Genomic DNA, 22,999 nt, shown 5'->3' on the forward strand with positions numbered 1-22,999 from the left:
TCCATTCCTTTGCTTGTGCAAACTGTTCTAAATGTTGGATGGGAAATTCTTACCAAACAGAATGGTACCAACAGCTTTTACTGTTTAAAAATTAAATGTTTTGTTTAAATATTAAACATTTTAAAGTTTTCTTCTAATTGCTAAATCTGTTTAAATGAGATTTGAAACTGTTAAAACATACACTCGAAAGAAACAGGAGATTTAAACGGAATTTGAGAAAGCATTTAATGGTTTCACCCAAGGCAGCCATTTAGCACCCAGCATAGAAAAGACATGCTATGTACATGTCAACGTTGTCACTTCTCGCTGTATTTTTAGAGGCATTTCTGAGGAATTGCAGCCCAGCCGACGTAAGAACAGAGGTGCCTTTTATCAGCTTAGACTGACTGGCCACCTGCATCCCTATCTACAAAAAGTAGACCTTGCTACAGTAATTCATGCCCTGGTTACATCCAGACTAGACTACTGTAATGCGCTCCATGTGGGAGGTTGCCTTTAAAGATGGTTCAGAAGCTTCAGCTGGTGGAGAATAACACTGATGATGGTGATGGTGATGGTGATGATGATACTGCATTTCTGTAAAAACCACCAAGGCGGTGTACAGTGGTGAAAAGAAACAACAAAAAAGCAAACTTCCTTTAATGATTGCAACTTTAAAGGAGCAAGACTGAGAGGCAAAATCTAGTACACAGAAGAATCAACACATTCAGTGAAAAGAAAGTTCGAAAGAAAATGTCCAGCAACATAAAAAAAGACCATAGCCCAACTCATGGCAGAAAATAGAGAGCAATAAGGAGATGATATATAATAAAAGAAGCTGCAATAGTTGGACAGTGTATTAAGAAGAAATACTGTTAAGTTGAGGAGTGTTCTAGAAAGAAGTGAAGACAATCAATTAATAGCTTTTGTTGAACAAGTACTTGGAAACATATTGACAGTTAGAGAAAGTGTGTGCAGTAAGCATTGAGAGAGTCTTTGGAATTAACTTAACCTTTTCCCCAATGGCAGAAAAACCAAGACAAATAGTTGTTAAATTAATGAGCACTAGAATTAGAGATGCAATAATTCAGCATGTCTGGACTGGTATCAAACTTTATATTGTTTGGCAAGAAATCCAAATTATGGCTGATGTTAATTGAGAAGTACTTACACAGAGGGGAGAATTCAGGGTTCGGATTGACAAGGCTGCAATCATATACTCACTTACCTGGGAGATGCCCCATTGAACTCAGTAGGGCTTAATTCTGAGGAGACATGTATAGGATTGAACTGATAGGGAACTAAACATTGTAGCAGAAAGGGCTAACTTTCTGTCTAGCTGGATGATGTAATTAGGAAGGGACAGCTTTGTCTGTGAGTTGACTGTAATTAAGCACTTGGAAAAATCAGCTCTGTCTCAGCTCTGTTAGTACAGATATTATATACATGGAATGTTCATTTTAAGGCTGAATGTTTTTGTTAAGAACTTAGGGTTCTTGTTGACATGGTTGATGAAGTTCAACAATTAATGGATGTCTTAATAGAATCTATGCCAATTAGGGTGGAGAAACTTCAAAACGTTTCTGGATTAGTATAAATTCTTATTATTATAGTGGATACAAACAGCCTAGTTAAAATTAAGAGGGTTGGATCCAAACTTAGTCATACTTAGAGTAAACCCATTAAAATGGTTTAGGGGTATCTTTTTATATGATAAGCAGTATATACATTGATTAAATAAATAATAAAATCAATGGGACTTAAGTAAGTCATGCCTAACTTTTCATTGATTTCAGTGGGTCTACTCTAAGGATGTCTAAATCTGGATCTAACCCAGAGAGTTTACTGTGATTTAAAGCTGTTGCATATAGATACTTAGATGCTTCAAGAACTCACATTAGTAAAAAACATGACCATCTTTTAAAGCCACTTAGGGAGCAATCCTATGGCCACTAGACAGCGGCTAGACGGCCATAGGATATCTGGTTTTCCGGGAACTGACCTCAGAGCCTGCACTCCGAGGCTGGTTCCCAGAGAACTGACCTCCCGCCACTTCTGCACTGCCACGGAGGTAGCGCAGAACAGCCCTGCCCTCCATGCTCACAAGAGGAGCGCAGTGGCCAAAAAGGGGCATTCCGGGGAGGGGGGTTATCCGGGGTGGTGAGGGCAGAAATGCCTGTACAACTCATCCTATGTGTTGTACAGCAGCCTCTTCCCGCGCTCTGCCCTCTCGCAGCTAGACAGCCGTAATCGGCTGTCTAGCCGAAAATGCAGGGCAGGAAGAGTGCCGAGGGAACGATCCCCTCCGTGCTTCTCCTGCCTTGCATTGGAGAGGCGGTCACCTCCGAGTTTGGATGCAGCCGCCTATCTGAATAGGATTGCACCCTTACAGTCATTTTAGGGATGCTCTGAGTCATGCTCAGTTTCCTAAGATGAGACTAAGATTTACCATATCATAATATGTTAAGAAAGTGAGCATTCTGGACAGTCTGGATTTTGTTCTATAGAGTCCAGTGTTTGGGGGCTTGTTCTGGTTAGATGTTGTAGCAGTCAATAAAACCCACATGTAAGAGAAACACCATACATTATCCTGCCACTGCCACCACATGCAATGGAATGACGTTTGGGTTCATAGAATCATAGAATAGTAGGGTTGAAAGGGGCCTACAAGGCCATTGAGTCCAACCACCTGCTTAATGTAGGAATCTAAGTCAGAGCATCCCTGACAGATGGCTGTCCAGCTTCACCTTGAATGCCTCCAGTGTGGGAGATCCCACTACCTCCCTAGGGAATTGGTTCCATTGTTGTATTGCTCTAACAGCCAGGAAGTTTTTCCTGATGTTCAGCCAGAATCTGGCTCCTGTAACTTGAACCTATTATTCCGTGCCCTGCACTCTGGGATGATGGAGAAGAGATCCTGGCCTTCCTCTCTGTGACAACCTTTCAAGTACTTGAAGAGTGCTATCATATCTCCCCTCAGTCTTCTCTTCTCAAGGCTAAACAAGCCCAGTTCTTACAGTCTCTCTTCATAGGGCTTTGTTTCCAGTTCACTGATCATCTTTGTTGCCCTTCTCTGAACCCTCTCCAGCTTGTCTGCATCCTTCTTAAAGTGTGGTGCCCAGAACTGGACACAGTACTCCAGATGAGGCCTAACCAGTGCTGAGTAGAGGGGAACTAGTACTTCCCGGGATTTGGAAGTTATGCTTCTATTAATGCTATCCAAAATATAATTTGCCTTTTTTGCAGCCGCATCACATCGTTGGCTCATATTCAGCTTGTGATCTACACAAATTCCAAGATCCTTCTTGCTTGTAGTGTTGCTGAGCCACGTATCCCCCATCTTGTAACTGTGCATTTGGTTTCTTTTTCCTAGGTGCAGAACTTGGCATTTATCCCTATTAAATGTCATTCTGTTGTTTTCTGCCCAGCGCTCCAGTCTATCAAGATCCCTTTGAATTTTGTTTCTGTCTTCCAAGGTATTTTACCTATCCCGCCCAATTTTGTGTCATCTGCAAATTTGATCAGCATTCCCTGCACCTCCTCCTCCAAGTCATTAATAAAAATGTTGAAGAGCACTGGGCCCAGGACTGAGCCCTGTGGTACCCCGCTCCTTACCTCTCCCCAGTTTGAGAAGATCCCATTGATAAGCAGTCCAATTCTATCCCACCTGTTTTTGTTGTTGTTTAAATAACCTTTTTGGCTTGGGTCTATGGAACTCACTGCCACAGTTTTAAATTCCCAGTTAGACCAGTAAGGAATTCTGCCTCAGTTATAGAATCTTTAACTGCTGCTACAAATAGAAACCCTGTATAACTAAAAGAAACACAGTTGTCTGGTTCTTATGGTGTAGGCATGGGATTGACGCCACCTCTAGTAACAGTCTTTCAAAATAAATAAAAATTAAGATGTTTATTAAGGGGAATGTTTCACAAAAGAGAATAAAATGTCACTCTTCACATAATAGTTTGAGACTCCATAACAGTACTTAATTAAGGATGCAATCCTATACAATTTCCAGTAGTTGTAGGACTTTTTTCTGTCTAAACATGCATAGGATTGCACCCTAAATATGTTAAATATTCCTAGTAGGTAAGACTAGAGAGTCTTCCCCATCGAAATAAGCTCTCAGTAGCTCTTTCCTTTAGACCAGATTTCCCTAAATTTCATACCAACCTATCCCTCAGAAGCAGAAATAGATGCTATATACCTTACCCTCTGGCTCTTCCTGCTTCTTTTGGCTTCTAGAATTATTCAGACGTCTCAGGGATGACTGGCTGAAGTTTCCTCTAGTCAGTTATACAATAGGAACATAATTGTATTATATATAAGTCAGTTTGCTACTAAAATTATTGTGTCTGACATATTAAATTTTAAAATATTAGTTATTCCAACAATAATTACAATTTATAGAGTTTAGTTTTAAATGTTTTTAATTTTAATAAAAACATTACCAACAAACCAAGTTATACACAATAGCTTTTAAGTTCCCAAAGTTACAGAGTGACTTTAGATTTGTAAACAACACTATACAATAAGTATTGCATATTTTTCCATTTCCCCCAACATTTCCATTTTCCATTGAGCCCTCTGGGGGGAAAAGAAAAAAAGCTTCCCCCCCACCCCATGGCTTCAAAATTTCTGGAAATTTTACATCTCTGCTTACAGCACAATCCCATACATGTCCACTCAGAAGTAAGACCCATTGAGTTCAATGGCAGTTATTCCCAGAAAATTGGGTATAGGATGGCAGAAAATTGGGTATAGGATGAAGTACTATATATTTTGCACAATAGTCCTTGAAAGCTTTAGGATTCGCTATCTATTTGATGAGATCAGGGTGGAGACAGCAGGCGTGATCCCAATATCCCCCCATACACTCATCTATAGACAGGTTAAAGCAAGGGCTTTAGATCATTTTAACTTAGTAGATAACTGTCATTTCTGTAATCCAGAGGAGAAAGGCTTTATTTTTAGTAACACCCTCATAATACGTTTCCCGGATTGACATGTTTTTCTGTTCACCATCTTCTTAAGATGATTTAAAAAGTAATGAAAGAATTAGAAATCTTTCAAACCATGCAAAGCTATTTTGTGATGTCCCTTTGAATGAATCCAAATCAAAATGTAAGCCTTGAAGATGGAATATCTTGTTGTTGCTGCAAGTTAAAGATGTGGTGCAGAGAATTTTTAGGGAACTGCAACTATATTTTGATGAAAATAATATGGGAGATTCAAGATTAGATTCAATCTGGGTGGAAGGAAATGGCAGTGATGAGGGACCACTTCCTTGATGTAACATCACACAGAAATAAACAAAGACAAGATCAGAGTGCTTTAAAATTATACGATCTGGAAAGGGAGCATAAAAACCTTAAAGTGAGAGGATCTTTTGATAGATTGGAAGTAGCTAAGAGGAAGTTAGAATTGATGGAAGCGTATAAAACTGAACAACCATTATGGTTTTTAAATTTTGAGAAAGGGGACCAACCAAACAGGTTGCTGGTCTCAGAGGGGGCTCATCAGAAAGAAGACAGTTCTACGACCTGGAAAAATTCACATGGTGATTCAAAGAGAACTTGTTTCTTAGATTAAAAGGTTATACACATCAGAGAATTCTGATTAGAGGAAGATCAATATTGTCTAACAGGGCAATCCTATGCATGTCTATTCAGAAGCAAGTTCTATTGATTTCAGTGGGACTTAGAGCCTTCCTACATGAGGCATTTATTGTGCACTCGGGATTCCTCACTCACGGTAGTTTGTGGGTGCTTTACACGACATCCTCCTCCTCCAGGGGCATTATAGCGTGGGAGGGGGGTCTAAGGAGGAATGTCTGGTATATGTGCCAGTGGTAGCATGTAACTGTAGCATATTGGTGCAATTCTGCTGTACACAGTGCCACCTAGTGGTTGTATAATGGAACATATAGAAAGGCAGAGAAAGAAAACCCTTGGGGGGGGGGAACACGTGTAAAGGAGATTCCACCTTAATTCCACAAAGAACCTGGAAGTGGAGCCTTCCAAAATGTGCTGCTGATGAGGAAACAACTTTTGGGCTGCTGCAAAATTATGACTTTATACATTCCTTCTGTCTGCAATATTTATTTGTAACATCATTTGGTTCACGTTTGTTTACTTATATTTATGCACCTGTAATATTATTGATTATAAAAAACACACACAAATAGTGTAACCAAATTGCAAAAGCATCTTCTGTCCCTTAGTTTTTGCAATAAAATCTTTGGATTCAAGCCATTACTAGGATGTATTGTTTTCAGTCATGCTTTAGTCCTATTGAAATCAATGGGACAAGTTCATCATGGCAAACTAATCTGGATCCAACCAGTATATTTTAGCTGAATGTTCTATCCATTGTAAGACCTTTTTCTAAAAGCCTTTTAATTTTGAGACTGAGTCAAAGAATCATTGCCTAGTCGTTTTGGATAGAAGCCCCCTTTCCTTCTCTTTATCTACATTCTATTTATCCCACGTAAATGTTTCAAAGGTATTTGGACTCTGCCTTAGGCTTTTCAATTAATGCTCAGATCCTTGCCAGTAAATGGTTAGCTTCTGGTTGTTTACTTGGAATTCTCCAGTCCTCGGTGATTTGGTGAAGAGGATATCAATCAGTAGCAAAAGACTAATGTGAAAAAGTGAGCAAAAATCTTTTATTCTCTCCTGAGAGATTTCCCATTTCACACTTTATTTTAAGATGGCTGTGCTTCTTCCAGGAAATGTATTGCTACTAACCGAGAGAAGTCTCTCTTGCTGGTGCTTAACAGGTTTTACCACAAGAGTATTACCCTGTCTGTATTTTGCTTGTGGTTATTCCGAGACTGAAATCTATATTTTAATGACATTATGGCTCTCAGCAGCAAACTAAGGACAAAAATATTCTTCACTTGCTGTGCTTTTCCAAGATGGTACAGGTCTGAAATATTCATGAATATGCATTGAACATTTAAAAGTAGAAGAGCCAGTATGGGTCAGGTCATACCTATAAATCTTCATCTATGGTTGTTTTTCCAACTGTTCCAAGCTTTTATGTTTTACCTAAGGGTACTTTCTCAGGAGCACTCTCTTTCCCACCCCTAATTATTTACTTGAGAATAAACAGCAGCCTATGATTCTGTTCTGTAATCACTAATGGAGATTACAGATTTGCTGTTGTTGGGTAAAGGGAGTCTTGGTCCAGCTGGGGAGAACAATTTTTTGCCTTGTCCTTCACCATTCTCTGGGTATTTATCAAGCCTTGAGGCTTGCCAGAGGCTGAGAGAGAGCCTTGATTCAGCTGGTGAATCCCCTCTCTCTTTTCTGGATAGTTATCAAGCCTTGAGGTTTGCTGGAGCAATGAGCCAAGGGGAAAGAGTCAAGGGGTTCTTGGCCTTTAGAAAGTAGCTTGTGGCATTGGTTGGAACTAGGAATTGCTGTGAGCATCTCATGATGCTGTCAGAAGACTGGGCATCCTAATTCTTGGTGGGATCACACATATACATGATCTTGGTGTGAAAACCTTATATGTGAAAACCTGGGGACACCCTAGGAACCCTGGGTATCCTCAGTGAGTAGATCAGTAGTAGTGGACTTAAAAGATAGTTTGCCTACCACTTCTGGCCTTATTGTGCCCTGTAATTGTGTAGCCTCAAGGGAATGTTAAGCACATTCTAGGGTGCATTCTCAGCTCATGGGAACAACAGCAAGGCCAGCTAGCGTATTGTATTGGGCACCTGTCAAGATAAAGGGGAACTTGCGCAAATGTCCCAGATTGCTACCCATAATGTTTCAGTAGAAGACGTTCAGGGATCCTTTGGCTGATAAATGTTGTGAATTGTCATGTTTACTACATGTAATTCTTCAGGGATTGTGCACGCACCTGTCACGGAAATATAGCACCAGAAGAGAGTCTCAGTCCCAATTATCTTTTCTGTGGGATAGTTCCCATGTTATGTACTCAGACACTATAAACATAGAATTATCATTATCAAGCCTGCTGACTGGGGCTGGTTACAGGGAGCATACAACTCTCCTGTTAAAACAGCTTCACTGGCTCCTAGTCTGTTTCCGGGCACAATTCAAAGTGCTGGTCATGTCCTATAAAGCTCTATACGGCTCGGGTCCAGGTTATCTGAAAGACCATATTCTCCCCTATGAGCCTACTCGTGCCCTGAGATCTTCAGGGGAAGCCCTTCTTGCTGTCCCACCACCATCACAGGCACGCCTGGTGGGAACGCGGGAAAGGGCCTTCTCGGTGGCTGCCCCAAGGCTCTGGAACTCCCTTCCCAGGGAGGCGAGAGTGGCACCCCCCTTGATATGCTTTCGTAGGCATATAAAAACTTTTTTGTTCCAGCAGGCCTTTGGGGATAACTAGTCTGGACCTGTGAAAATATGACGGATGGATACTATTTTTCTTGTTGTCTTTTAATGTTTTGATATTTTCACAATTTTAATATTGATTATTTAATTATATTTTTAACTTTTGTACACTTGTATTTATATTTCTATTTATAGGTTTTGATTGTATAAGTTTTAATGTTGTAAAGCCGCCTTGAGTCCCAGTATTGGGGAAAAGGTGGGATATAAATAAATATAATAATAATAATAACAACAACAACCCTTAAACGCCCTTTAAAAGAACTACAGCTGCAATGTTCCTAAAGACATCTTTTGGATTTCTGCTTGTTTTTCAAAAATAGCAAGTTGCTGCCTTGTTCCTTCCTTCTTCAAGCCACAAGCAGATGGATGAAAAGCATTTTGGTTGGTGCGAAGCTAATCAAGGAGGCACTTCAGCGGCAGGCAAATTTAATGTTAAGTAGGGCTGTACACCGCTTCAGTTCTGGATCCGAATTCTGAACAGAAGCAGGGTGATTCAGACCGAATCGGAAGTGGATCCGGATCAGTCCACAGTGGGTCGGACCACTCTGAATTGCTTTGGACCGATCTGGACAATTCTGAAGCCCAGACAGCATGTCTGGGAAATGTAACAATTTGCTGAAGATTAAGGGAGAGGGGAGAGGAGGACCTGGGAGGGGGAAACTGAGCCTTGGCAAATGACATCTCTATGGGGCTGAACTGTTAGCCCTGCAGTTGGCAATCACATATAACAAGAGAATCTGCTTTCATTCCCAGTATGAGAGAGAGTTGGTAGAAGGAGGAGAGAGTTCTATATTACTGGATTGTGCTAGTGCAGCTTCTTCCCAGTACCTACACATACATTCTCAATCCCATTTCTTAGTCTTCCCTTTCCCTTAAATCCTTCTTCTAGATTCTTTAAAAAATAATAATTTAAAAACCTTTCTCTTCTAGTTGTTAAGCTCCTTGCTTTTCTGCTTGTTCTTTGGCACACATCCCTGCCCCCCGCCCCCCCCTGCTGCTCAATTACTATTCCCCCTTCCCATTTTTCAACTCTTCATCTATGTTCTTCTTATAGAAAACAAGAAATCCAATTTTTCTTCTGTTAGGCTTTAGATAGATAGATAGATAGATAGATAGATAGTTAGTGTTAGTGTTATTGTTTTGCCCCCACCCCTTAGCTTGTGTAGGTAATTTTTTCTTTCCGTATCTGCTTTTCTTTTGGTCTCGTGCGTGTGTGCTCTGTGAATGCAGCATACACGTTATTGTGCATAAGCAAACAGTGTGTGGCCAAAGCAGTACATACACAGTACAACATATACTGCGGGGCAAAAGACTACACATAATGTACATATGAAACATCTTATTTACTCCCAGGTAATGTGTATTGCAGCCAAAGAGAGGTTTGGGGGTGAAATCCTATTGGGATAGTCGATCAACCCCAAACTCGGAGGCAGCCAACTATCCGATGCAAGGTGGGCAGAGCACGGAGGGGATCCTCCCCTCCACACTCCGATCACCACGCATTTGCAGCTAGACAGCTGATTTGTCTGTCTAGTTGGGGGCTTGGAAGTGTGTGGGGGGGCTGGACGATGCATAGGAAAAGGTGCGATGACACTTCCACAGTCTCTTCCCCTCCTCACCCCCGGGAACGTCCCCTTTTCGCCTGCTCCACATTGCAGTTACAAGTGTGGAGACAGGGAAGAACCATGCCGCCTACGAGGCAGCAGGGGAGGGTGCAGGGAGCACAGTTTCTGGGATCCAAACTCAGAGCCCTGGCTCTGAACTCGGTTCTCAGAAACCGAGAAATTCTATGACCATCTAGACACTGCCTAGCAGCCATAGCAATGCTCTCCCCACTTTTTTCTTCCCGTAATGAGAAGCCTCAGGTCATCCAGTGAACCTGAATAGTGGCAGATTCAGGACAGACAAAACGAAAGTACTAGGGGAGAGGGGTTATTTTGCACTTCAAAAAAACCTACACCAGAGATCATGGATAGTAACCTCCTAATTGTCACCTTAAAGACCTTATGATTAGGATCTCTAATCCCCTGTGTGGAGCTTGACAGGTTTTTTTTTTTTTTTTTTAACTTTTTAGATTTTGAGAAAAGGAAACTTTATGCATGGCTAGCACAAAAACCACTGGACCTAATTCTCTGAAATTTGGCACGTTCAGTCACCTCCATAGGGGCTGCCAGGTCCCCAAATTCCATGCACTTATGTGGAAGCATAGAAAAAATTATAGCTCTTTGCTTTGACAAATTTTCTTGAAAAAAGCAAATTTTACTTGTGGCTAGCACAAAAGCCACTGGACTTAACGAAATGTGGTAGTTTCAATCACCTCCATAGGGCTAGGTCCCTACATTTCATGATTTAAACATAAAAACTAAAGAACTTATGGTCATTTCTGTTTTCCAGTGCAAGTCAATGAGAAAATGTAAAATCCAAATGATTTGGATTTCCAAATCTTGCTTCGGATCCAGAGTCCAAAGCGGGTAAGATCAAGTCCGAATTGGTCCGAAGTGGGTTGGGGCAAAACCTGAAGTTCTGAATTGGCGTCTGAAGCTGGTTGGGGGGGGGGTGCATCTGTGCACAGCCCTAGAGTAACATTCTAATTCTAGTTAGAAGAGAATAATGTACTAGTGAAATATTTTCCAGAACTCTGGAGTAGTGTTGTGTGTTTTTTTAAATTATAGCTGGAGTTTTTTTAACTGATGCTGTTATTATGTCTTTGATATACATGACATATTACAGTCTAATCAAGACCGGATCCTGCCCAAAGAAGCTTACAATCTAATCTTTGACAATGGAGAGTAAGGAGATGGGAGAAGCAAAGGTAACATATATAGATCTTCAGAGGATTGGTCACCATGGAATATTCAATGAAGGACTCAATTCAATGTAGTAAAAAAAAAAAAGAGTGTTAGGTTGCATAATAAATGAAAAGAAAATAACACTGAATTTGGATAATACTGTTATATAAACCTCACAGTTCAAAGTATAATTTAACCCTTGGGTGTTTTAATTGTCTAAAGAAATTGCCAAATGCTCTTTAATTGATTTTCTGGGTTGCCCATCATACCTTGCCCGCATGTACAAGGTAATTTTTTGATATCACAATGTATAAGAGGACTTCTAAGCAGTGCTTCTATTGCTTCTCAGATGTTGGCTGTATGGCAAGGCTATGTTGTATTTTGCCAAAATGGAAGTACATTGCTGTTAGTAGTAAGATTACAGCACTCTCCCCATTAGAAGATGACTGAAAATATTAGTGGTATTTGCTCTGCAAATACTGTATTTATTTTTTTTAAAAATAAAGACTCATTCAGAAGGCAGAAACAGTGTTATGCTTCCGCATGTTTCGTAATACAAGAACAAGGAGACATTCAGCAAATTGAAAAGTGTCCAGTTAGACCTGATTGTTGAAAGGAAATAACATTTTAACACAGTGGATTGTCACACAAACTGGCAGTGGAAGTCATTGCCACAGAATATGCCTGAGGCGATATGTCTGGCAACATTCAAGGGGAGAATGGAAAATCTTTTTGGATGGGGCCATTATTAAGAAATGCAATAGTAAATGAGAGAAAATGTTTCCACTACTGAGCCAAAGCGAATCTGCAATTATATGGTTTTAGAATGAAATCTTCCATAGAACAAGTATTTCCACATTTGCACTGTCTCGTTCCACTCTGGGTGGTGCCCTCTGCCATTGACAGGATGCTAGGTTAGGTGGGCTAGTAACCTGGCTCCTGTTTTCAAGGAAACCTATAGCATGGTCAAGAGAACTGAAGAAGGAGGAAATCTGGGAGAGGCTCAGCTTCAACATCTGGAATAGCTTGGGAAACAATTCCCAGTTCCTCAGGTCTCACTCAGAATATGGTGCTTTTGCCACTCTCCTCTGTATTGCTTGGGCTTGCAAAGCACAAACAGGTGGGTGATTAAGGCCCCATTCACAAAAGCCAACCAAGTTGTTTGGGCTAATGGCCTAAGCGTGCTACCTGGGACTGTGTGCTTTGCTGAGGCCTCAGCTACAGAAACAAATATTGGTGTACGAGTATGGTGCCTATGACTGGCAGGTAGCATGAAGCCCCTGGATTGACCAAGCCTAGTGTAAATAGTAGAAACTGGAACATCTGCTCTGCCTGGTCACCTAAGCAGTACCCCCCCCCCGTTGCACTTCAGCCCCCTCCAGCAATAGTTCAAGCCCACAGTTCCAAATCCAGCAAATGACTGCAGGGACTCTGGGTTGGACAATACACAATTCAGGTCTGGAATGGGCAGGGTGTTTGTGGCTGCCCATGGACCAGGCCTGGACCTGACACAAAGACTGGCATGATGGCAGCTTAGGCGCGGGGCGCAAAACTCATCAGCCCTATCCTGGCTGTTCAGAACTTCAGACAGCAGCTGCCACAAAGGCACTATGTGGTGAAGTGGTGGCTTTCTGAGTGGCATTCTGGAGGGGAGGTGGTTCTTCCCACTGGCAGCCCCCCCCCCCAGGAATACTGCTTGGAACAATGCTATGTCACATCTGGGGGATTACCAAAAAATAAAAATGGCAGCCACTATCCCAAGGGAAACTGCAGTCGTGCTGCCAAGTGTTGCCCCATCTCCAAAATATGCACCCAAAATCCAAAGAGGGAAGGCAATTTCACCCCACCCCCTCAGTTTGCCAGCACGCGCTTTCATGCACTTTCTTTTCAATCAGTGTGTGTGCATGTGCACGCACCATAATTAGGCTTTAATTGCCCGTGTTTACCAGGCAAGTGGCTGTGGGGTATTATAATGTACCATTTCAATATGTGATTTCAAATAATCTCAAGGAATCTTCATGTCCCCATAATGAAAGTGGATAACTTTATCTACTTTTGAAAAAGCTCAGAGAATCTTCAAAGTCAAGTAACGTAGTCACATATGTTTGAAGCTAGGCAAGTTTGGGCCTAGTCCATATTTGGATGGCTGACCTCCTCTCAGAGACATACAGGTGTCACCCTTGTTTTGAGTAAGGACAGGATGCAAATGTAACAAATCTAAGCATATATAACCCAAAGAATTAGAGATCCCTTCACTCTTTCCTCCTGCCTCCATTTCCCTCCTGTTCCTCTGTTGTTTCTCCCATACCAAATTTTAGACTGTAAGTTCCTTGGGATCTGTCTTCTTGAGGTCTATAAAGCTAGATATATAACAACAACAACAACAACAACGGCTGGGTTCAGACAACACAATAACCCACTATAATGGCCCCAGGCCTGTAACAAAGTCACCTGTAACAAACCCATACTCAACGCTTGTGTGCTGGTTATCATCTTGTCTGAGCCCAGACAATATGTAATTATAAGAAATAAAAATGATATGCTTCTTCATCCCAATATACAATGTAACCAGCCTATGAAGTGCCTCACACCATTAATACAAGTCACATGAAACCAATATTCAAAATACTTTCTTTGGATGAAATGCATTATACGTGGGGCTGCCTTTGAAAATTGTCTGGAAACTTCAGCTAGTCCAAAATAAGGCAGCAAGATTGTTAACAGGGACTGGCCAACAAGATCACATTACGCCAGTACTTTTCCAGCTGCGCTGGCCTCCAGTCCATTTCTGGGCCCGATTCAAATTGCTGATATTAACATTCACAGCCCTTAACAGCTTGGGGCCAGGTTATCTGAAGGATTGCCTCCTCCCATATGTGCCTGCCTGGACCCTAAGATCATCCTCAGGGGTCCTTCTCCATCCTTCACTTGGCACCTATGTTGTATTCCTTCTGGCGCCAGGTGAAGACCTTTTTATTCTCCCAGGCATTTTAGCTTCCTAGTCTTTTAGCTTTGGTATTTTAAATCTGTATTTTAAATCTCTGCATTGCTGCCAGGTTATTCTTGTTGTATTGTTATATTGTGGTTTTAATGCTTTTATATTTGATATTGTTTTATCCTATGCTTTTTGGTTTTAATTTTTCTGAACCGCCCAGAGAGCTTTGGCTATTGGGCAGTATAGAAATGAAAATAAATAGTGGTTAGAAAAATAAGAGGAGCTTCAAAAGGTTATTTCATTTCTCCTTCTGTCTTAAACTCTGGCCTTAGCAGAATCCTAACAGACTTCTAGGGATAAACAACAGAGAGTAGCCATCACCTTAATATCCTGCTTGTAGCTAGCCCAGAGGCTTCTGGCTGTCCACTGCTGGAACAGGATGCTGAACTAGACAGAACCTTGGCCTGATCAGCAAGGTGATTTTTTTGTTCTTGAAGAAGACACCTAACAGTTTGGGATGTGCAGCTGTTTGCAAATAAGTAGTTAGATGATTACATAAAAGTTATGATAAATGGAGAATAATGAAACAGTTGCTTGTATTGTGTCACACGCACTTGAGGCACATTTGAAAGTGCTTAATGTGTATAACTTTGCTTTAATCCCTCCCCCTCCTCCCCATCTTTTAAGGCACATTTTGGAAGAGCAAAATGGCATTATGTAGATGCAGAAACCATTAAGGTTTCTGGTGCCCTGTGGTAGGAAGAAATATATTAAAAATTGATTTTTGGGTTTGCCTTTGTCTTGGTAACATTTATAATAAGGAACACAGTGGAAAGTATCATTTGAAACTGACATTCAGGGCTTTTTAGTGTGAAAATATGCTACACTAAAATGTTTAGATAGCTAAGTAAAATGGTCAGGATCTGAGTAAGATGTTTTAAATGGTCCATTAAAAAATGACATTAGCATACTTGAATTATTTAAATAAGAACCAAGATATTTGCCACTTATATCAGGCATGGTAAGCATTACCACTGAACCAAGTTTAGAAAATGCAGCCCTATATGAATATAACATGGAAACAATGACAGGAAATTGGTAGCATTAATTCTCACTTGTATTCCAGTTGTGTTATTGTTGGCTGCTGCAATATAAGTGTACCTTGCATGATGTCAGCGATGAGATCTAATGATACATGTTGTTTTGTTGCTGGGACTCAGTCTTTTACCACTTCTGTAATTGAAGGAGCCACTGTGCATGCTTGAAAAGTGTACTGTGAGGCATTCCATAGCTGCTGTTGATTTCATAGTTGCAGTATATCAAGCAAAGCCCTATTGAAACTGATGTTCTTCATAAACTCCTTAGGCCTAGCTCTCAGTAAGGTGCAGATTGAAGGTGAACCTTGCATAATGGAATGCCTTCATTCATATACCCCCCTACCCCGTACATGGAATTCCTTCTTTCATATTCCTCCCCACCCCCCCCCCCCCGGTACATTGAACATTGGCAAGTCAGGGGGAAGGGTAAAGCCTAGTCTGACCCCTGAGAGGCTGGTTTGATGTGCATAGGGATTTAAAAAAAAAAAAACTGTTTAGAGGTACATCCAGCCATTTGAGTCTTTCCCTGCAGTCTGAAGTGGTGCAGCTCTCACGTATGAGTCTAAACCCTTCAGTGAGAACTAGACACTGTTCATGAGCCCACGCACTTAAGAGTCAATCCCTGCTAATTTCAGTATGGGAACTGGTTCTATGTCTCATCAATTACAGTGAAATTTATTGCCAGATCATGGCCTGATCCTAAATACACTTACCCCAATCCTCTTGCGTTCAGTAAGTACAAGTAGCTTGGGCTTTGAACGGGTAGCCTCAGTCAGATCATCATAGATACAGCCGACCATCTCTTTAGGGGGAATGGCTGCAGCAGGGGAAGGGAGATGAATCCAGCCCTATTCTCCTGCCTCCTAAAGAGATGGTCAGCACTATCACCAGTGACTTAATTGGAGCTACACGTGTCCAATGCCGGCTGTTGGACAGGGCAAAATACTGCGTACCACATCCATATATGAACCTCCATGTTCAGAGGCAACGTACCTCTAAATAACAGTTGCTGGGGGGACAAACTGCAGGAGAAGGACATTGCCTTCGAGCTGTGCTTGTGGCCTTCCTGTAAGCATGTGGCTGGCCACTGTTAGGAGCAGGATGCTGGACTAGAGGGACTCTTGATCTGATCCAACAGGGCTCTTCTGATGTTCCAGTGCAGGCTCCTTTTTTCTATAGCATGCATAAGAACACACAGAAGCCCCAAGCTGAAGGGAAATAAGGCCCATTGGAATAACTGGGGAAATGATGTAATGGTAAATTTTGAAGTGCAGGTGCTCATCCTGAGAGTCCCCACAGCCTCACCCGCAAGGAGAGGCAAAAATGCAAACAGCTGTGTTGAACTATAACTAGATGTGCATGTGTGCATGCACGCGCGTGCATACACACACACATATACCCCAAAGAGCAGCAGTACACAGCATAATACCTGTCATGCTCCAACTGGAGGAGTCTTCCTCAGAGGAGGATCTAGAAGCTACAGAAGCCCAGGACACCCCAGATCAGGGGCTGCCACCAGACCCACAGGAGCCTGAACCCTTAGGGGAGGTGGTTGCAGGGCCATCCCTGTCAGGAGAAAGCGACCCTGCCCTTGAGGCAGAAGCTGAGCAACCCCCTGACCCCCTGGAGCTTCGTTGCCTCAAGCAACAGGCTAGTAGGGCTCCTGTGGGAAGGAGTGGTCACCTCCAGAAAAGGTCTCCTCAGGAGAAGGGGACTCCTCAGGAGTAGGGCTCTGGAAGGGAGCTCTGAATCTGATTACTGCAGCTGAGCTCTGTGTGTGGCGCAGCTGGCATTGGGCTTAAAAGTCTTCACTAGAAACCCAGCCAGAGTTGGAACAACTTGGTACATCCAGCCTCTGCCATGTACCTTGTCTAGGGATAGTGCAGATGCACAACTGGGTCTGGGAGTCCATCAGGGTCCCCCCCCACCTGAACCCCCTGACTGTGCCTGCTGAGCCCCTGGCCTCACTGAGCCCCGCTCACGCCCTCCCAGATGCTCCCCACACTCACCCAGGCCCGCCTGCGAGTGCCTGCCATTTTGCCGAGTTTGTTTTGTGTGTGTGTGTGTGTTTTTACAAAAAAGGAGCTAATTCAAACTGCACATATTTAAGTATGCTAACATCCGGGCTGGGAAAGCTTGATCTACGCAGTATTAGAGGCATTGCCTCTAATATTGCAACGCCTCTAATACTGTGTAGATCAAGCTTTCCCAGCCCGGATGTGTGCATACTTAAATATGTGCAGTTTTAATTAGCTCCTTTTTTGTAAAAAAAAAAACCCCAACCCTCAGCAAAATGGTGAGCGCTTTCAGATGGGACCCAGGGTGAGTGTGGGTGGCTTGCTGAGCTCATGGGGACTCAAGTGCAGGTCTAGGGGAGCTCAAGTGGGGGCGGTGCTTCAGCAGGCACCCCCTGATACTGGGCGGGGGTGGGTTTGCACATCCCTAACCTTGTCTCGGGAATCATGCCCTCTGATTGATGCTCTGTTTACGGACCATCCAGACTGCCTAACGACCCCGCTTCTGGACTGCCTAACATACCTGACTGTGTGACCGCTTGCTTGTTACCTTGGCTACTCCTGCTGCTGCCTCATCCTAATTGCCTGCCCGAGTGACTGTGCTCTGACCTCTGCCTGGATTTTGACCACTCCTGTCTTAGCCTAAACCTCCTTGGACTGAACCTGTGTGCTTGACCATTTGCTTGCCAACTTGAATATTCTATTGCATTGCTCCCTGTATTTGCTTGAAAACAGCCAAGACCGAGTCTAGAGCAGGCAGCTGACAGTCATAGAATAGTATGATGGCAAAGGTCAGCGTAGTGTTTAGTATGTTGGATTTCATTTCATTTATTATATTTCTATACCGCCCCATATCAGAAGCTCTTATGAGCTGTTCACAAGACTTAAAAATCATTATAGAAAATACATTATAGAAAGTATAAAAACCATTCACATAAGGAAATAAAACAGATAGCATATACAAGAACAACAACATATATCTAAAACAATTGAAAATAATCAGCCAGAGACAATGCAGGACCTGATCAAAAAGAGTCATTATATGCTGCCAAATGCCTGAGAGAAGAGGGCAGTTTTAACCCGGTGCTGAAGAAAATGACTTCGAGTGGAGAGACCTGAGTTTGCATGAAAAGGGAAAGAGAGAGACACAACATGTCCGTAAAGAGCATTAGGCCACCAGCTCAAGGTTTTCCCACTTTGCCGGGAGTTTCAACACGCTACTTCTAGCAGTTTTTATCTCCATCAGGAGCAGGTCTTTTGTAAAGCTAATGGGGCTTAGTTGGGCATTCAAGTCCAAGCCACCCCAAAATACCCTACATTATAACATAGATAACTCACAACACCATATTGTTGCAGGGAAAACTACTGTGGGCATTGCAGCTAATCCCAGAGGGAACACAGACGTCTGAAGGGGTGGCAGAGGATGTAATCATCCCTGCTAGCCAAAATGTCCCAGTGTGTCGACCCTGCAAGCCCTGAGTCCACTACACCACCAAACTTGGATTTGCATACTATTCAGCAGCAGTATGGTGTAGTTGGACCTTTACGTACCCAGGCACTTCATTTCTATGAGCAACAGAAAAGCATGCTCTTGTGTGCATGAGGGAATCTGTGTGTGCACCGAAAATCTTATCTGTAGCAGACTGAGATGTTGCACACTTGGCTTTGAATCATATCAATAGGTCTAGCAAGTTCATAAGATTACAGTTACATGTGACCTTGGGACTTCCAGTGAATGTATTCAGGAATACAATGTGGTTTGCAGGAACAAAATGGCATGCTCCAGCTTCTACTATTTCGTTAATCAGATATTTTGTTTTCTTTGTTTTCTTGTTTTGTAACTTTGCAAATAAAGGACTTTTGAAACAGCTTGATAGAATAATGCTGTCTACATGTTTAGATTTATCATGCATTTTAATATTCAATAGAAGTCTTCAGGGACCTGGACCAGTACTTAAAAAAATATATAGCAAAAAAGGAAAGAAAAACCATTTGATTCAATATAGCAGTGATGGTTTGAAGTGTTAATTGCCAAACCACCTAAAGTGTATAAAGGATGTCATTTTATGCAGCATAATCCATCATATTTTAGAGAGTTGGGTGATAGATTAATAAACACTGTAAATCTTACATGCAAACAAAATATTTATAATAAATGGACTGCAAACTAAACAGCCCTTCAGTTAAATTAATATAAGTAGTAGCCAGGATGGGGAGAGAGAATGACTACAGAATCATGATGGTACGGATCTAAAGCCCAGGAAGTTGCAATGCTGTTGTGTGCTTTCTTTGAAAATGCCTAAACTATATAATGGAATCCCCTTCATGGATCACTGCCTTGTTGTGGCGAAGGGGCTTGCGTAACTCAGTGAAGCCATAAGCTATGTCGTGCAGGGCCACCCAAGACGGACAGGTCATGGCAGAGAGTTCTGACTAAATGTGGTCCACCGGAGAAGGAAATGGCAACCCACTCCAGTATTCTTGCCAAGAAATCTCCATGGAACGTATCACAACGATGAGCCCCTCAGGTCTATATAAGGTGTCCAATATACTACTGGGGAGGAGCAGAGGGTATTTCCAAGTAGCGCCAGAAAGAGTGAAGCGGCTGGGCCAAAGCCAAAAGGATACTCAGCTGTGGATATGTCTGGTGGTGAAAAGAAAATCCGATGCTGTAAAGAACAATATTGGTTAGAAACCTGGAATGTAAGGTCAATGAATCAAGGTAAGCTGGAGGTGGTCAAACATGAGATGGCAAGATTGAACATCGACATCTTGGGAATCAGCGAACTAAAATGGACAAGCATGGGTGAATTTAATTCAGGTGACCATTATATCTACTACTGTGGGCAAGAATCCCTTAGAAGAAATGGAGTAGCACTCATAGTCAATAAAAGGGTGGGAAAAGCAGTACTGGGGTACAATCTTAAAAACGATAGAATGATCTCAGTACGAATCCAAGGCAAACCATTCAACATCACAGTAATTCAAGTCTATGCCCCAACCACTGAGGCCGAAGAAGCTGAGGTTGATCGGTTCTATGAAGACCTACAACACCTTCTAGAACTAACACCCAAAAAACATGTCCATTTCATCATAAGGGATTGGACTTAGGGATGGGGGAGAATTTCTCCCCGAAACTTCGGGGGGCCGAGCGCCAACGCATTCGGTCCTCCGAAGGTTGTTCGGGGAGAAATTCTCCGCCCCCCCCGGGATGGGACTTACCTTTCATGAATGTCCCTCCCGGCGGCGGGTCCCGGCGGCGGTTTGGCAGGCCTTCATCAGGGGCGGGGGCGGCAGCCGGTCTTTCGACCGGCTGCCGCCGCCGCCATTACAAGCAAAGTAAAAAAAAAAAAAAAACGCCCCTGTGATAGGCTACGTAACGATTAACGTAGCCTATCACGGCTAGATTTGCAAAGTCAGCCGTGATAGGCTACGTGACGATTAACGTAGCCTATCACGGCTGACTTTGCAGATCTAGCCATGATAGGCTATGTTAATCGTTACGTAGCCTATCACAGGGGCGTTTTTTTTTGTTTTACTTTTCTTTTGAAGTTCGCGGCCGGGGAGACAGGGCGCTTCTCCCCAGCCTGAATTTCGGCCGGGCGAGGCGGGAAGCCTCCCCCCCGGCCTGAATTTCAGCCGGGCGAGGAGGGAAGCCTCCCCCCCCGGCCTGAACTTTGGGGGGAGCAGCGAAGCACCTCCCCCCCACCGCGAAGCAAGCTGCGAGACCAGGTAAGTAACTTTCGTGCACCTCAAATTGGAATGCCAAAGAAGGAAGTCAAGAAATAACCGGGATAACAGGCAAGCATGGCCTTGGTGTACAAAATGAAGCAGGACAAAGGCTAATAGAGTTTTGCCAAGAGAACACACTGATCATAGCAAACACGCTTTTCCAACAGCACAAGAGACAACTCTACACATGGACATCACCAGATGGTCAATATCGAAATCAGATTGATTATGTACCTTGCAGCCAAAGATGGAGAAGCTCCATACAGTCAGTAAAAACAAGACCTGGAGCTGACTGTGGCTCAGATCATGAGCTGCTTCTTGCAAAATTTCGGCTTAAATTGAAGAACGTAGGGAAAACCACTAAACCATTCAGGTATGACCTAAATCATATCCGAATATACAGTGGAGGTGAGGAATAGATTTCAGGGATTAGACCTGATAGACAGAGTGCCTGAGGAACTATGGATGGAGGTCCGTCACATTGTTCAGGAGGCAGCAACTCAATCCATCCCAAAGAAAAAGAAATGCAAGAAAGCCAAGTGGCTGTCTGATGAGGCTTTACAAGTAGCTGAGGAAAGAAGGGAAGCGAAAAGCAAGGGAGAAAGGGGAGGATATATCCAACTGAATGCAGAGTTCCAGAGAATAGCAAGGAGAGACAAGAAGGCCTTCTTAAATGAACAATGCAAAGAAACCGAGGAAAACAATAGAATGGGAAAGACAAGAGATCTTTTCAAGAAAATCAGAGATCTCAAGGGAAGGTTTTGTGCAAAGACGGGCATGATAAAGGACAAAGAAGGCAGGACCCTAACAGAAGCACGTGAGATTAAGAAGAGGTGGCAAGAATACACAGAAGAACTCTACAGGAAAGATCTGAATGTCCCTGATAGCCATGATAGTGCGGTCACTGAACTTGAGCCAGATATCCTTGAGAGTGAAGTCAAGTGGGCCTTAGGAAGCATTACTAACAACAAAGCTAGCGGAGATGACTGTATTCCAGCTGAGCTATTTAAGATCCTAAAAGTTGATGCTGTTAAAGTGCTGCACTCAATATGCCAACAAATTTGGAACACTCAACAGTGGCCACAAAACTGGAAAAGGTCAGTTTACATTCCAATTCCAAAGAAGGGCAACGCCAAAGAGTGTTCAAACTACCGTACAATTGCACTCATTTCACATGCCAGCAAGGTGATGCTCAAAATCCTACAAGCTAGGCTTCAGCAGTATGTGTGAACCGAGAACTACCGGAAGTGCAAGCTGGGTTTCGTTTCAAAGAGGCAAAGGAACTAGAGATCAAATCGCCAACATTTGCTGGATCATGGAGAAAGCAAGAAAATTCCAGAAAAAGTCTATTTCTGCTTCATTGACTACGCTAAAGTCTTTGATTGTGTGGATCACAACAAACTCTGTAGGGATGGACGAAAGCCCCTTACCTGATCCCGACGCTTGCTTCACGGTGGGGGGGAGGCACTCTGTCCCTCCCTCCGAAATTCTGGCTGGTGGGGAGGCGCCCCGTCCCTCCCCGCCGAAATTCTGGCCGGGGGGGAGGTGCCCTGTCCCTCCCCGCCGAAATTCTGGCCGGGGGGGAGGTGCCCTGTCCCTCCCCGCCAAAATTCTGGCCGGGGGGGAGGCGCCCCATCCCTCTGGCCGTGAAACTTTGTCTCCTGCCGGGACGCAAATGGCCGCGGCCGTAGCCGCCGCCTTTGCATTCCTGCAGTCAGCCGTGATAGGCTACGTAAATGTTTACATAGTCTATCACGGCTGACTCTGAAAAAAAAAAAAAGGTGTACGCAAATGGCGGCGCCCATGGGCGCTGCCATTTGTGTTCCTTATTTTGGCACGTGTAGTCTACATAAACATTTACGTAGACTATGGCGAAAATAAGGGCAACGCTATTTGCGTACGCCTTTTTTTTTTTTCAAAGTCAGCCGTGATAGGCTACATAAACATTTACGTAGCCTATCACGGTGTTTTTTTAAAATCTAGCCATGATAGGCTACGTAAATCTTTACGTAGCCTATCACTTTTTTTGTTTTTGTTTTTTTTTTACTTGGAAATGGTGGTGGCGGCAGCCAGTTGGAAG

General features: G+C 43.0%; 1 protein-coding gene across 1 annotated transcript in view; it reads right to left on the reverse strand.

The window, feature by feature from the left end:
- Positions 1 to 204: 204 nt before the first annotated feature.
- LOC146344273 (uncharacterized) overlaps positions 205 to 22,999 on the reverse strand; it is a 30,643-nt gene continuing 7,848 nt past the window's right edge. Inside the window, exons 7-8 of the mRNA XM_084860343.1 lie at positions 4,192 to 4,265; positions 205 to 576 (exon numbers count right to left, since the gene is read on the reverse strand). Of these exons, the coding sequence (XP_084716469.1) occupies positions 4,227 to 4,265 (39 nt within the window). The 3' untranslated portion in view covers positions 205 to 576; positions 4,192 to 4,226. The remainder of the gene's footprint in view (positions 577 to 4,191; positions 4,266 to 22,999) is intronic.

The sequence above is a fragment of the Heloderma suspectum genome, chromosome 5 (assembly GCF_057233095.1).
Source record: "Heloderma suspectum isolate Gila_16-S chromosome 5, 16-S_ref, whole genome shotgun sequence".
In the NCBI taxonomy this organism is placed as follows: Eukaryota; Metazoa; Chordata; class Lepidosauria; order Squamata; family Helodermatidae; genus Heloderma; species Heloderma suspectum.